General features: G+C 33.9%; 3 protein-coding genes across 3 annotated transcripts; 1 reads left to right on the forward strand and 2 right to left on the reverse strand.

Annotated features, from left to right (window-relative positions):
• Positions 1–1,304: 1,304 nt before the first annotated feature.
• On the forward strand, positions 1,305–2,778 carry LOC106292531 (reactive Intermediate Deaminase A, chloroplastic-like; the record flags this gene model as incomplete). Its single annotated transcript, XM_013728141.1, has 6 exons — positions 1,305–1,500; positions 1,638–1,753; positions 1,837–1,881; positions 2,141–2,214; positions 2,315–2,364; positions 2,453–2,778. Coding segments are annotated over 6 exons (576 nt in total), but the record flags the coding sequence as incomplete, so codon positions are not given.
• A 513-nt stretch (positions 2,779–3,291) lies between these two features.
• Positions 3,292–5,343, reverse strand: LOC106342897 (probable inactive serine/threonine-protein kinase fnkC). Its single transcript, XM_013781962.1, has 6 exons — positions 5,105–5,343; positions 4,753–4,984; positions 4,353–4,522; positions 3,935–4,217; positions 3,674–3,840; positions 3,292–3,589 (listed from the first exon to the last, which is right to left on the reverse strand). The coding sequence occupies exons 1-6, from the start codon at positions 5,226–5,228 to the stop codon at positions 3,420–3,422; spliced, it is 1,146 nt and encodes a 381-aa protein (XP_013637416.1). The 5' UTR covers positions 5,229–5,343; the 3' UTR covers positions 3,292–3,419.
• Positions 5,344–5,797: 454 nt separating this feature from the next.
• LOC106293541 (probable inactive serine/threonine-protein kinase fnkC) lies at positions 5,798–7,818 on the reverse strand. Its single transcript, XM_013729251.1, has 6 exons — positions 7,660–7,818; positions 7,278–7,512; positions 7,025–7,191; positions 6,520–6,802; positions 6,269–6,435; positions 5,798–6,161 (listed from the first exon to the last, which is right to left on the reverse strand). The coding sequence occupies exons 1-6, from the start codon at positions 7,781–7,783 to the stop codon at positions 5,989–5,991; spliced, it is 1,149 nt and encodes a 382-aa protein (XP_013584705.1). The 5' UTR covers positions 7,784–7,818; the 3' UTR covers positions 5,798–5,988.
• Between the last annotated feature and the right edge of the window lie 7,329 nt (positions 7,819–15,147).

Raw genomic sequence — 15,147 nt, forward strand, 5'->3', positions numbered from 1 at the left:
CAACCATAACACTAAACTTCGCACTAAAACTATTTTATAATATTATATGTATTAAATTTTTTATTTATCATTTATTTAAGAGAAAATGACTAGAATAGCACTAAAAATTTTTTTGTCACAAATATAGCCTCTAAGAATAAAAATGAACAAAATAGCACTTAATGTTTTATCAAAAGAGATAAATATACACTTATACCCCCAATGGTAAATTAATTTAGACATTAGGGTTTAGAGTTAAGGGGTGGGGTTTAGGGTTTAGGGTTTAGGATTTAGGATTTAGGGTTTAGAGTTTAGAGTTTAGGGTTTATAGTTCATCACTTATGTTCCAAGCTTAGGTTTTAGGATTTTGAGTTGGGAAGTGGAGTTTTGGGATAAGATTTCAAATTTTAAAAAAAAAAAAAAAAAAAAAAATTTCAAAAGATAAAATGGTATTTTGGTCATTTTAGTTTTTGAGGGCTATTTTTGTGACATAAACTTAAAAATGTGTTATTTTGGAGATTTGCCATTTATTTAATTGTATGTTTTAGTAATAAAATAAGTAAATAGTGTTTTAGTGGGATGAATAGTATTTTAGTGTGGTGAATAGTATCACACTAAATTTGGGGTCAAATTTTAGTGTTGCACTGAAATAGTGTGATTTTTGCAGTTCTATTGGAGAAGATTTGGTTTAAAAATTACACGAAAATAGTGTTTTGCAGTTGGGTTGGAGATGACCTTAGGCCATGATTATCGGTAAACCTTTTTTGGGTTTCTTAAAGTTCTTTTTTTTTCTCTGATTTAAAAAATAAAAATAAAAAAAGAGCCAATCGTAGACTGCCACATATCAGTGGGGTCCGAAAACAGTACAAGAAACAAGTGGATCCTTCTTTGGCGACTTTTGTGATCGGTTTTAGCTGTTTTGTGGGGCCCCCAACTTTACTTTTTTTAACAAACCCAGCTAATGATCTGCTATGTTGATGCTCTAAGGAATTCACATATCGATGAGAATAAAATGGACATGGCATGGATAAACTCATGGCCCAGTGGGTCAAGAGACTGTTTTATATATAACCTAACTAATGCTGGTAAACTCAGAAATATAAAAAAAAAAACGTTTCGGACAGCGAGGAAGAAGACATAGGAGTAAAAGACACGACACGAGAATCATCTGCGTTAATTCCGATCGGCATAAAGTCTTATTGTAAGATAATACTATTCTTCTTCGTCTTCACCTACCTTTTTCTCTCTCTAAATCTCTCTCTCTTGTACTATTTGGCGTGAGTCCTTTTTGTACCTCTTGACGCAGAGAAAGTTAAATAATTTGGTCGCTCTTCAGATCAATAAACGCTCCAACTCTTGACCTCTCCGGCGCACTTCGCTCTTCTACTCGTACCCCATTGGTCGCCGCAGGTGCAACACTCGCTGGTGTTTCCCTTTTCAGAATGTCTTCTACCTCTCCTCGTTTCGCTTCACTCTCTATCTCAGCTTCTGCTTCTGATGATAACCACTTACCCATCATTCGTACGTTCTTGAAGTTTGATTTTTTTGAATGCCCGGATCAAAAGCGTTGACTTTTTAATCTCGTTTATTGTTAATTCATCTGGTTATTATTAGTCTTGGGTCTGTGTTTGATAGTTTTGAATCTAAAAAATGTTCAGGTAAGAAGGAAGTTGTGTCTACAGATAAAGCACCACCTGCTGTAGGACCGTACTCTCAGGCCATCAAAGCCAACGGTTTCGTTTTTGTTTCAGGTGTTCTTGGACTTATACCTGAGGTTTGTTACTCGCTCGGCTTTAGTTTATCACTTTATTGTATAACCTGCATAAAGAAAATCATTTTTTTCTTCTCTGAGCGTAGACTGGAGAGTTTATATCGGACGACGTTGAAGATCAGACTTACCAGGTAAAGTAGCTTTTAAACTGTCACATTGGTCTCTTTAAAGATTGATTTTGTATACAGTACTTTCCCACTTGCAGCTGATCTGTTGTGTTTAGTAATGTTGTCTGACAAATGAAGGGTGAAAATATAATAAATGAATAATATAACTAATGTGCCTAACTCAAGTTGGGATTAGTTTCTGGAACTTATGAGGTTTTACTTTTGAACTGCTTGGTTTCGTAATATTAGTCTTCAAATTGCATTTGTTTTTGGAATATTGAAGGTACTCAAGAACATGGGGGAGATATTGAAAGCTGGTGGTGCTAGTTACTGCGCCGTGGTAAAGACAACCATCATGTACGTTTTTGTTTAAACAAAGATCATTTATCCATTTGAGTTTTGAATCTAAATACTTACAGTTACAACTATTGATATCTTTTGTTTTTTTCTGTCATAGGCTTGCTGACTTGGCTGACTTCAAGAAAGTGAACGACATATACGGCAAATGTGAGTTGTTTTAAAAAGATACTTTAGTGTTACATGCGTAGTTACTGGTTGTGTAGTGGTTTCTGAACTATTTTTCATTCTGGTGCAGACTTCCGAAATGATCCTCCAGCAAGATCCACATATCAAGTGGCGGCTTTGCCACTAAAAGCCAAGATCGAGATCGATTGTATTGCAGTACTCTAGATCAGCCTCAATCTCTGTCAAAATAAATAAAGAGGAAACCATGGTTTGGGGGGGATTATCTTTATCAATTCATTCTTAACGTACTTTTTATTTTGTTGCGGATTATAAACCATTAGGTTGGTTGCAAAATCTAAAGCCCCTTTGGCTTAATCAAGAATAAGTGATTTCCTGTTGACTTGATATGTATTTGAGTACATTATTTGATAAGAAACCCTTTAAATTATTTGAGTTCTTAGATGGTTTTTAATTTAGAATTGTAACATCTCTCTTTGATTAGAAAGTGACGTATACCACGCCAAGTGTGACCAGTAGTTTTGATTATGTGATCCAACTGGAGCTGGTTACATCTCTCTTCGATTAGAAAGTGACGTATACCTAACCAGGCCAAGGTGCTGATTTAAGCTCATTGATGAGTTGGTTAAGTGGTGATCTCGGTCAAAAGGAATCAAGGTTTGAAGTCAGCTCGGTTAGAGGAGGTTAAAATCTGCTTAGAGTTAACCCAGTTTGTTAGGAAGGTGGACTCATGGTTTGTTTTGTTTTATAATTCTTAAAAAGGTGACTTCTCTGTATGCTTGATGAGACAATATACTAAACAGAGTTGATATGATCATGAATAACTCTGTATCCTTTCTAATAAAAAAAAAAAGAAAAAGAAAAAGAATTAAAACTTTATTTCATTTTCCAGTTAAAGGTAAAGAAGACTGGATTGTGCTTAAATGTTGAATATTTTGAGATAATTAAGAATAATAATAACTGATGTTTTGATATTTCTATGAGAACAACAACAAAACAAAACAAACACTCTTTTTATTATTAGATGGTTCATGAGAAAGCAAAAACATGGAGGCACATGTTCCTCGGCTAGAGACAATCTAGTTAGGTAAGTACTTGGTTGAAGAAATGTCCTCGAGTTCGGCCTGAACCATCAACACGTCGTTCACAACAAAACCCTTAGCTGAATCTCTGAGATCGGAGAAAGAGATAAACTCATGGTAACCCCAGCTGTATTCTCCATAACCTGGACCCTGGTACCAGATATCCACTGGCCCAAAAATAAAAAGAAACAATTAGTTATCGCCATGTCATGGTATGTCTACACATCGATATACATATATCATTTGCTTACGTTGCCTTTCGATGTTATTGAGTCCACGTTGGTTAAGAACTCGAAGCTTGCCTCGAACATAAATCTTCTCGTAGGGTCTGAGTTTCTCATTCACATCAAGGTTAAGATACATGGACAAGGCTTTTCCTGCTCCCGTGCCACGACCACTTGGATTCACTTGTATAGTCCTGATCATCACATTTAATACTTGTTAACTACTACACGTACCGCTACTCAAGAATCTAAAACAGAGCTTTTCTTTTTGAAATGATGAACACTCACCAAGTTCTCCCTCCAATGGAGAACAGATCTGAGTAGTAAGTATCTTTGAACAGCGTGGAGAATCCCCTAATGGTCCAGGTGAACTTGGGGTTATAGAAGTTGTCAGCAATAGAGAAAAGTTCTGATACTTGATACGTAGTGGGAATGGTCACATCAACACCAAACTCGCAGTGGTCTCCATCGTAGAGGTATCCGTTTTTAGGGTCTTTGAATGTAGCAACAGGGAGGACTTGAGAGAATCCCCACATCGTTTTGAAGACATTAAAACGCCACACATTGGTATCTGAAGTAACATAGCATCATTGTTTTTATACCCGACCGGACCGCAGTTGAATCAGTAGACCAAATTGACCGTGTCTAATCCGGTTCCAATGTAAAGAAAATAATTTTTGTTGGTAAAAGGATTTACATTATTTACCTTGGATAGTAAAGTACTTCCTCTCGTTGTTGTTGAATACGTAAAATCTGAGATCTGCGTAAACCTCTTGCTGTCCAGCGACGAGAGTTGAATTGTCTATGGCTACGTAAAGTGAAAGGTACCCTGAACCACTATCCTTCTTGTTACCATTGGGGTACACCATAAGTGTCCTGTATGCATATTGCATTTTGAGATCCATCAGTATATAAGTAGGGACAGTTCCAAGATTTTATAGGTTATAAACATTTTAGTATAGATTTCAATAATTTTTAATATAATTTGGAGATTAGGTTTATTAATTCTTTAAAATTTAGGGATTAAAATGAATGTTTTATTTGGTTATGCACATACCAGTCCTGTATATAAGATGTGATTCAAGCAAATTAAAATATTGAATTACCAGTTGTATCCACCAACTGTAAAAGGACGAGATTGGTATCTCTCTGTGTAAGGTGAGTTAAGGAGTTTGTTGAAAGACTCCATCTTGAGAGAGTATGAAGATGGAGGACGATCTCTTAGACCATTCACCGTACTTGAAACTGAGACTTTGTGATCACGTGATGAGATCTCTTGATGTTGATGTAAGTGATCTGCTTCACCCACGTTTGGATTTGGTCCTGCTCCATTCTCCTCTGTTTGGAGACAGAAAATAGAGAATGTTACTTTAAAATGTTTCAATAGAGAATCAAAATGACATAAATGGATTTTCTTGAAAAATGGATCAAAATCAAAGAGCAAAGAAGATTGCATACGCTGCAGATTTGTGTTGAAGTCATCTGTGAATTGTCGTAGGATGGAACTTGCAGAAGAAGATGTAATGAAGATACAAACCAAGAGATAAACAGCAGAAATGGTGTTTCTGTAGTGACTTATCATCTTTTAAGGTTTTGTTGTGAAAGAGGTGTGCAGAACAGAGACTAGGGACACTTGTATATATAGTGAGAGGTCAATGCTTCGAGATGCAATGGGAACTTAAAGCTAATCAATGAAAGTTTCACATGATAATGTTATTAAATTTTATTATTTTGACCTAGTTTGCAATGGCAAATTCAACGTCTCTCTCTCACGTTTCATTAAATAGATGTTTATACAGATAAGCCTTTGGATATTATTATTTGATTCCTCACTAAAACAAATCATTCAGATTTTGTAGAATCAAATTCGAGTTGTTGTGTTTCAAAAAAAAAAAAAAGTTTCACATGATAATGTTAATAAATTATATTTCTTGGACCTAGTTTGCAATGGCAAATTCAAAGTGTCTCTCTCACGTTTCATAATCATAAAATAGATGTTTATACAGATAAGCCTTTGGATATTATTATTTATTCCTCACTAAAACAAATCATTCAGATTTTGTAGAATCAAATTCGAGTTGTTGTTTTCACCATTGTTTATATAATATTACACGATCTTTCCATGAACACAAGTAATATTTAAAAAGCATATATTAAATTTTCTTTTATATAGTAAAACTTCTTTTAAAATTATTGGTACATGGAGGAGGAGAGATGATGTTTTGATATATGCATAAGAATACAAACTTCATTTATTGAAGCAAACACAAACTTCTTATTTGGTTTTGATGACAAAGCAAACGCACATGGAGTTGAAAGTTCCATCCATGGTTAGAGAAAATCTAACTAGGGAAATACTTGGTTGAAGAAATGGCTTCAATTTCCACTTGAACCATCAACACATCATTCACAAGAAAACCCTTTGATGAATCTTTGAGATCAGAGAATGGGATAAATTCATTATAACCCCAACCAGATCCATCTCCATATCCCGGACCATTGTACCAATTATCAACTGCCAAAAGAAAAATTAAAAATCACATGAAAGCACTCATTAGTCATCCTAATGTATCTATCCATAGTCATGAATATGTGTAGGTTTTATACATATCATCTGCTTACTTTGCTTTTCGATGTTTTTGAAGTTGCGTTGGTTAAGAACTCGAAGCTTGGCTCCAACATAAATTTTCTCATAGGGTCTGAATTTCTCGTTCGCATTAAGGATAAGGAATATGGACACAGCTTTTCCCTTTCCCGTGGCAGAACCACCCGGATACACTTTTATATTCCTGATCAACATATGGAATGTCACTTTTATATATATACACTAAGTAAAGCAAAAGAGCTTTAGTTTTGAAATTTTGTGGACTCACCATCTTCTTCCTCCGATGGAGAACACATCAGAGTAGTAACTATCTTCGAGCAAGGTGGAGAACTTCTGAATACTCCATGTGTACTTGGGGTTATAGAACTTGTCAGTAACAGTGAAAAGTTCTGATTCTTTAAAGACAGTGGGAGTGGTCACATCAACACCAAACTCGCAGTGATCTCCATCGTAGAGGTATCCGTTGTTCGAGTCTTTAAATGTATTAACAGGGAGAACCTGAGAGAACCCCCACATCGTTTTGAAGTAACTAAACCTCCATCCATCGGTATCTGACAAAATACATGGCCATTTTGAGATTTTAGAAACCACAATTTAATAAGAAATTTTAATATTGTTTTTAATAATTTAATGGTATATATGGCTATTAATTTTTTTAATGATTTGGGTGCAAAGCTAATGTTTCATATTGGTTCAAACCCGCTATGCTTAAATACCACATGTCTTGTTAAAAGATCACATTTTCTTAGAGGGTTTTAGAATTAGCAAAAGACCTTGGATCGTGAGGTACTTCTTCTCTACCCTGTTGAACACGTAAAACCTGAGATCCACGAAAACCTCTTGGTGTGGAGAGAGTGTTGAGTTGTCTATGGCTACGTAAAGCGAAAGGAACCCTGCACCATTATCATTCTTGTTCCCGTTTGGGTACACAATAAGTGTCCTGTTTGTTTTTGAGACCCCGTAGAAGATTTTTTTAGTATATACAGCTCAATTTGAGTGAAGAACAAATCAGATTATCAAAAGTACCACTTATAGCCAGCGGCTGAGAAGGGACGTGATACATATTTGTCTGCGTTGGTTGATTTTAGGAGCGTGTTAAAAGACTCCATCTTTAGAGAGTAAGATGATGGAGGACGATCTCTGAGACCCTTCACTGTGTTTGAAACTGAGAGTTTATAGTCACGTGATGAGATCTCTTGTTCATGTTGACGTAAGTAATGCGCTTCTCCCTGGATTGCGTCTGGTACTGCTCCATTCTCCTCTGTTTTGAGACAGAAAACATAGTACTTATAAGATGCACACCAGAGGATGTGTCACAAATGATTAAAAAGTACAGAGTCTAAACACTCAAATAACAATGTTATATGGAAGTATCGGATCAGATCTAAGTGCAAAAGAGATTGCATACCTTGAAAGTTTGTGTTGGAGTCATCAGTGTATTGTCGTATGAAGGAACTTGAAGAGGCAGAGGATATGAAGAGGAAAAACAAGAGTAAAACAGTAGAAACGGTGTTTGTGTAGTGATTACTCATATTTTAAGGTATCTAGTTAATGAAGTGTAGAGAACATAGCCTGGTGAGACTTTATATAGCAAAGTGTGATAGACAGTGATGGACCCATAATTTTTTATTGGTTATAATATTTTATATTTACTTTACAATAAAATATTATTTAATAACTGATTTTAAACAAAATATGTATTCATGATGTAGGCCATTTATTATTTTTATGATTTTAGTTTTATAAGTTTAGAGGATCTTAACCGCTATTTATCCTTTTAATTTTTTAAAAAGATTTTACATTCCAATAAATTTTTGGGCAAATTCTAATTTACCACAACTTTGATACCATTTTAAAATTTATCTTTGTAAGATGACTATTTTCATAATACCATAAATTTTTGATGAAAATACTAAATTGACACTCTTAAATTATTTATAAATGTTTAATAATCATTTTTAAAAATTTATAAACTCAATTCAACCCTTTAAATACCAAATCCTAACAATAATCACTAAACTCTAAACACAAATGTTAATGTATTTTAATTGAATATATTTTAAAAAAGTGATAGACAACTTATGGTATTTGAAATAATTTCTCTAGTATATTTTTATCCCTTCAAAACATGATTTATGTTTATTTTAGTCTCTGTGATTATATACATTTCACAGTCACATGAATAACTTTTTATATGTGGAAGCGACGTGACTTAGTGATCAAGAGTTTAAAGGCTCCTGCATTAGGTTTGAAGTTCGATTTTCGTATGATTGTTAATTTCTTGCAGATTAAAGAACACAATGCTTATATGATATCTAGAGTACTACAAGTAGAGTTGTTTCTTTTGGTCATTTACAAGTAGAGTTGTTTCTTGTGGTCATGTGTTGTAGAGAGAGAGAGAGTCCATCGGGGTCGACGTACATGCAGAACCGTTCAATTGTAAACTAGTGTGATTGTAATAAAATTACAACAAAAATATTGAAAAGAGAAAAGAGAGATTTTAAAAAATGTGGGTGCAAAAGAGAGGATTTGAGATCGTCTTTAAGTGGGTTTCAAAAAAAAAAAAATCGTCTTTAAGTAAAAAAAGGAATTCAAATTTAATAAAAAAAGGAATTCAAATTTAATATAGCCGGGTTCAACTTTGTCAATTTAACCAAATGAATTAACATTTAACAACAAAATTGCCTGAACCAGAAAATAATTGATATTTATAGGGGCGAAGTGAACGTAGGTCCGCCTCTGGGGATAGGTGCTTTTGAATGATTAGTGCATGATTAGAAAACTCCAGATACTCGCGAAATTATTGCATGGCACTGTTGATTCAATTATTATTATTTTATTACCTAACTGTTGTTTATTTTTGCCTCGTGTTTGTGATGCAAAAATTAAAAGTTCATTGTCATGATAAGGTGGTTACATTTTTTTTTTGGTAAAAAAGGTGGTGGTTACATTTACATTGCAAATACCTCACATTGCAATATACCTCTCAAACTATGTTTTCTCTTGTTGATCCTCAAACTACAAAGAAATGCAACACAACCATGCACCCATCTAATTAAAAATACCAGCAATGAAAAAACTTGTAACGTTTATTAACGTTACTTTTTAACGTTTATTTTACGACCGAGATATATCGGAGAGAACGACAATCTTGGTTGAATATTGCATGAAAGAATAACGACGATATTTGCTAACTAAGGTAATTTAATAACTGTATAGTAGAAAAAAGAGATTAGTGTTCTTTATAAATGTTAAATTTTATACCAACTTTTCTTTTTGACAGAAATACAAGAGATACACAGAAAACAGAAAAGTAAAAATAAAATTACAATTCAATAAAGAAAAACTACAACAATAGACTAACCAAGCGAGGAGAAAATATGCATTGTGCATTGTGCGTGGATGAAACAACCATTCTAAAAGGAAAGACAAGGATGCAGGTTTATGTCCCAACTTGAACAAGTTACAGACTTCATCATAATTGCCACAAGCAATAGCTGACTAGGCCAGTCCTCAAAACCTCAATCCAGCAATACCTACAGCTTCTCCGAGAACAAACCAACAAATCTTGCCAACACAATTAAAATACGAGACCAGACCAAGAGTTCACGCACACACCGTCGACAAGGGAGAACCAAACGGACAGTCGGAGAGCCGCCTCCAACCGTCTCAAGAAGGCAAAGCTTTGTCAGTTTACCTTTACCTTAGCCAACAAGAGCTACTAAAAGCAAAGCCTTATGAGAAGGTTTATGCTCGAGCCAAGCTTCGTGTTCCTAACCAACGCCAATCCAATAATGATGTGGTTGGTCAACGTAAGTGTGGTTGAAGCCAAAACAAATTAATATTTTTAACATCTTGGTGCTGAGACTAATACATTGCATATATGTTCTCTTTTTTAGTGAGCAGTTGATAACTGGTTTAGTCCCCAGATAACCGGGTTGGGATTTGATGCTTTTGTGCATCTTTCTAATCTGAGAGAAACAGCATAGGGTTTAGTTGTGCATGATATGCTAATTGTTCAAGTCGAAATGGAGGCCATTTCTTCAACTAAGTACTCAGTATAAAATTTTGGCAACTAATAAAGGGATATGAGAGGCATCGATGAGTTTTCTTTCATGAGATGCGCAATTTTCTTGTCCTTGTGTGTTTAAACTTGGATTATATGGGTCTTATGCTTTGTGTTTAAGTCTTTTGAATGCAAACATTTATCTTGTTGTCTCCTAATTGTTATTCCTCCTTAAACTTTACTTTTGAGGTAAGAAAAACTTATATATTCATTGTAGTTAAACAAATAAGACAAAAGGTCATTCTTTCTGAAAAAAAATGGCCTTGTTCGTTTACCAATCGCGCGACCTGCGACCTGCGATCAACCTGCGACCTGCGACTGATCGCAGGTCGCAGGTTGTTGTTCATTTTGCTGTCGCGTAACATGCGACCTGCGATTGGTCGCATGTCGCAAGTCGCAGATTGTTGTTCGTTTTGATGTCGCGCGACTGATCGCACGACCAGTCGCGGTTTTCCATTCAAGTCGCCCGAAAAACAGCGACTAAAAATTAAGAAAATTTTGATCGTGCGACTGGTCGCATGTCGCAGATTGCAGGTCGCGCGATACGTAAACGAACATAGTTTTAGTCGCAGGTCGCAGGTTTAGTCGTAGGTCGCGCGACACGTAAACGAACGTAATCTTAGTCGCAGGTCGCATGTTGCAGGTCGCGCGATACGTAAACGAACAAGGCCTATATATAAAATTTGTTGTCGTTAACAGAACAATGTATATTTAAGACGACAAAACAATTAGGCCCTGTTCATTTACCTATCGCGCGACCTGCGACCTGCGATCAGGTCGCAAGTCGCAGGTTGTTGTTTGTTTTGATGTCGCGCGACTGATCGCACGACCAGTCGCGGATTCCCATTCAAGTCGCCCAAAAAAACAGCGACTAAAAATTAAGAAAATTTTAATCGCGCGACTGGTCGCAGATCGCAGGTCACGCGACACGTAAACGAACATATTTTTGGTCGCAGGTCGCAAATCGCAGGTCGCGCGACACGTAGACGAACGTAATCTTAGTCATAGATCGCAGGTCACACGACACGTTAACGAACATTGTCAATAATAATAATAACCCAAACTAGCTAGAATTCAAAAGATAAACTATCTAAAACAATTATTTTTGATATTACAGTCAGTATTTAGGACCACGTTCTCACCTGACATATGGAAGCATGAATGACATGGGGGAGAGATAGTTATCTTATCCCATATATATTATATAAAGGTGAATCATTGTAATAAATGCGTTCACACTAAACTGGACACATGTCACATGTAAAAGTATTGTAATAAATGCGTTCACACTAAAATGGACACATGTCACATGTAGAGAGTTTTTCAGTCAAACTCCACACAAATATGTTCACACTATATATTTTACATTTTTTTAATACAAAACTCACATGCATGGTTCTTCTTTACGTTATTTTTACTGTTTACGAATAGAGCTGGACAAATTATTCATAAATTTTGATTCGATTCGTTATGCGTTTTGATTCGAACCGAAAAATCTGGATATCCGTTACTCTACGAAGCAAATCAAATACTAAAATGCAATATCCGTAAAAAAAAAACAAATCACAAATATCAATATTTATAGGAACGGATATCCAATTTGATCCGTTATATGCATATATATATACATATATTTAAATAATTATATATAAGTTATATATTTAGTTTATATAAATTTTACAATATTTTTGTTTTTAAATAATTTTATTTTAAGAATTTTTTTTCATGTATTATTTTGAAAAAAATGTCATTTAATATTAATTAACAGTATCTTTATATATTTATCAACCATATTTATATACTTTTACATACACATACATGTGCACATTGACGTGAGCACCTTATAACTAATTATTTACCACAACTGAAATATCTAATTTTTTGAAAGTTAAAATATTCTTTTTCTTAATGCTTCTTTCACTATCGACCAAATTGTAGTAAAATGATTTGTCTTAATAATTTTCTTTTTTTAACTATTATCCGTTTAGAAACTATAATATGAAACCATTGGTTCGACATCATGATTATCTAAGATTCATAACATGAAAACAAAAAAATAATAGTAATTTTTGATTATCACAGAAAAAAAGAAAAACATCAAACATTTTAACCGAACAAACCAAATAAATATTGATTTAAAATGATAGTTATATTTTAGGAGATTAAAAAACAAAAAAACAACCTAAACCGAACCGATATCCATATTAAACAGATTAATGTTTCCTTATTAAAAAATAACGAAACTAATAATCACATTCTGCGCAAGACGCGAGTTATTACCTAGTGATGGTCTAAATTATATATCTTGTTGGATATGGGCCCCGTCAAAGTACCAAGGCCCAAGATTCAACTCGGTCCGACCAAGAAGGAGAATCCCACTCACGAAACATGAAGGCCCGGAGAAGGAGCACGGCCTAAGACAAGCGTCATCATCGCTTCGTAACAAGCAGTTCACCAACTCCCCAGGACGACCTAACACACGCCACCGAACAGCAGGAAGGAATAGGTCGAGACCCCTACTGCGGCGCCGAACCTACCCGCTGACAGCTCCGCCGATCATTGTAGCGAGTCAGAAAGTAATCATGACGCACCCACAAGCCACGCACCTAAAGTCTATAAAAGAGAAGGGATGCTCAATAAACAAGGGGCAAAAAAATAGAGAGAGAACGGTTAGAGAGATAAAGTAGAAAGAATTATTTCTCAAGCTCTTCTTCAAGACGACGAGTTCTTCTTTGTATTTTTTTCTTCGGCTTTTGCTAAATACTTCAATAAATGAAACCTTTGGCCTCTTCTTAATCTCACTCAATATTTGTTTAGTCCTCTAATCCCCTGTCACCGGATTTAGGATTCAACATATCTCTATAAGTTGTTTATCTTACAATCAAAACACAAAGATCATTTTGCCTTTTGCAACCAACAATACACCAATCTGATTCGCTCGATCACGATACAGAGAATATGATCCCATTTCTTTGCCCTCTCGATCACAGAATGTGGAGATGAAAATGAAGGCTCCTATTAGTATTAACATCAAAAAAGTAAAATATTTCAGACCAGGAAAACACTATACTGAAGCTATGAAGCTATGTCATACTCCTACCAAAAAGTAACTGGCCAATGGGCAGATATTACTAGTTCAAAAACAGTTTTAAAACTTCATCTCCGTCCCTGCTTTAAAGCAGGTGAAGCAATGGCTTTAGGCCACACAATATAATAACAAGATATGGGCTACACTTTCAAAGAATTAAATCTAGGTTAAATGGTTAATCAAAGAAGCTAGGCTTCTCTATCTCTGATTCAAACCATACCAGTTACCACAACCAATTTATATATTTGTTCATTGGTAGTTTTGTTTATAAGGGCCACAATTTTTTTTTTTTTTTTGAAAAGCTTTAAGCCCCTTAAATGTTTGGGACGGCAATCCTCACTACAAGTAGATCACTTATCACAATGCCGACAAAATGGGATACCTTAAACAAACCATCCACCGAAGAAACTCAACCAATCCATCCAATGTTTTGTTGCATAATTTTTCTTTCGAAAATCAGATCTACATTACACTAACTCTTTATCTTTGACTTAATCATTAGAGTTTGTCTTAGCTTTGTATTTTTAGTTCGTTTAAATTTACTAGATTTGATTATGGGGTTTTAAGTGACTTTTTAGTATGTACGTTGCAAATATTCAGAGAATCAAATATAATTGATTTTTACCTGTTACTTACATTTTGCCATTGCTCATTACATATGTAAATACACTATGTGTGTTTACCGTGCCGATGTGTGCGCGAATGTTATGTGGATCTTTGATTAAATAAATAAACTAGGATAAGATAAATTTAAATAAAAATTATTTAAAAAATATTATACCGAAAAATAAATTTATATTCTTGATTGAATTAATTTTTTGGTCTTTAAACAATTTTTTTTAATTTTTTGTTAATTACATAATTTGTTTACAGATGAACTGATCCCTTTTTTTAAAAAAAATACGTCAAAAAATCACTTACCGCATAAGAACCTAACGTTTAGGTTGAAAAATCTCGGGTCTATTTGATTACAATGAAACTATACCAGATCGGCATTATATCATGATTTAGTAATTTAAAAATTAATTATGGTTATGAGAAGTTTACGTTCACGTGTCAATCCTATCTATCTTCAATATTTTTCTCTTTTTCATTTTGGTTATTGTTCGATATAAATATTGATTTTGAAGTTTATTCTCATTTCGTTTGTTTGTTTTGACGTAAGATTTAGAAAATGCTTATGATTTAAAATAATTAAAGAGATACATACTTAGGTTAAGATCTGCACCTTTTGCAGAATAAACATTTTATATTTATTTTATATTTTTTTGTATAATAAGTATATATATTAAATAACTAAGAAATCAATTACTATTATGTAATAAATTGACGTGTGCATATAAATCAAACTATCACTCTTGTTTATTCGCAATCATTTTAGGGTAAATAAATCAAAACAATCAATGTTATCTATTGTATATGATATATAATTAAATTTAAATGTTATTAACATATATATAGGACACTGCTAATATGGATATTTATTAAATGAAGTTTCTACTCATATGATTTTATGATTATTTGCATATATGTGTATCAAAAGTTTACACCAACGAATTTGTTTTTAAATCATTTAAAAAACAATGAAGATTTCAAAATTAAAATATTAACTTTTCAATATATGTTCAATGCAAATATCAAAATATAAGTATACATTTTCATACGATGTATAGTTCAATTTAAAAGATATAAAATATATATATATATTAACATAAAAATATAGAAAAAAATTTAAACTTTGA

Source organism: Brassica oleracea, chromosome C1 (assembly GCF_000695525.1).
Source record: "Brassica oleracea var. oleracea cultivar TO1000 chromosome C1, BOL, whole genome shotgun sequence".
In the NCBI taxonomy this organism is placed as follows: domain Eukaryota; kingdom Viridiplantae; phylum Streptophyta; class Magnoliopsida; order Brassicales; family Brassicaceae; genus Brassica; species Brassica oleracea.

Coding starts and splice junctions, on each gene's coding strand:
- LOC106342897 (XM_013781962.1), bottom strand. CDS start 5,228: ATGATAAGTCACTACAGAAACACCATTTCTGCTGTTTATCTCTTGGTT. Junction 4,985..5,104: donor CTTCAACACAAATCTGCAGC/GTATGCAATCTT, acceptor GTCTCCAAACAG/AGGAGAATGGAGCAGGACCA. Junction 4,523..4,752: donor ACAGTTGGTGGATACAACTG/GTAATTCAATAT, acceptor ATATGCATACAG/GACACTTATGGTGTACCCCA.
- LOC106293541 (XM_013729251.1), bottom strand. CDS start 7,783: ATGAGTAATCACTACACAAACACCGTTTCTACTGTTTTACTCTTGTTT. Junction 7,192..7,277: donor TCAGCCGCTGGCTATAAGTG/GTACTTTTGATA, acceptor AAAAACAAACAG/GACACTTATTGTGTACCCAA. Junction 6,803..7,024: donor GAAGTACCTCACGATCCAAG/GTCTTTTGCTAA, acceptor GTATTTTGTCAG/ATACCGATGGATGGAGGTTT.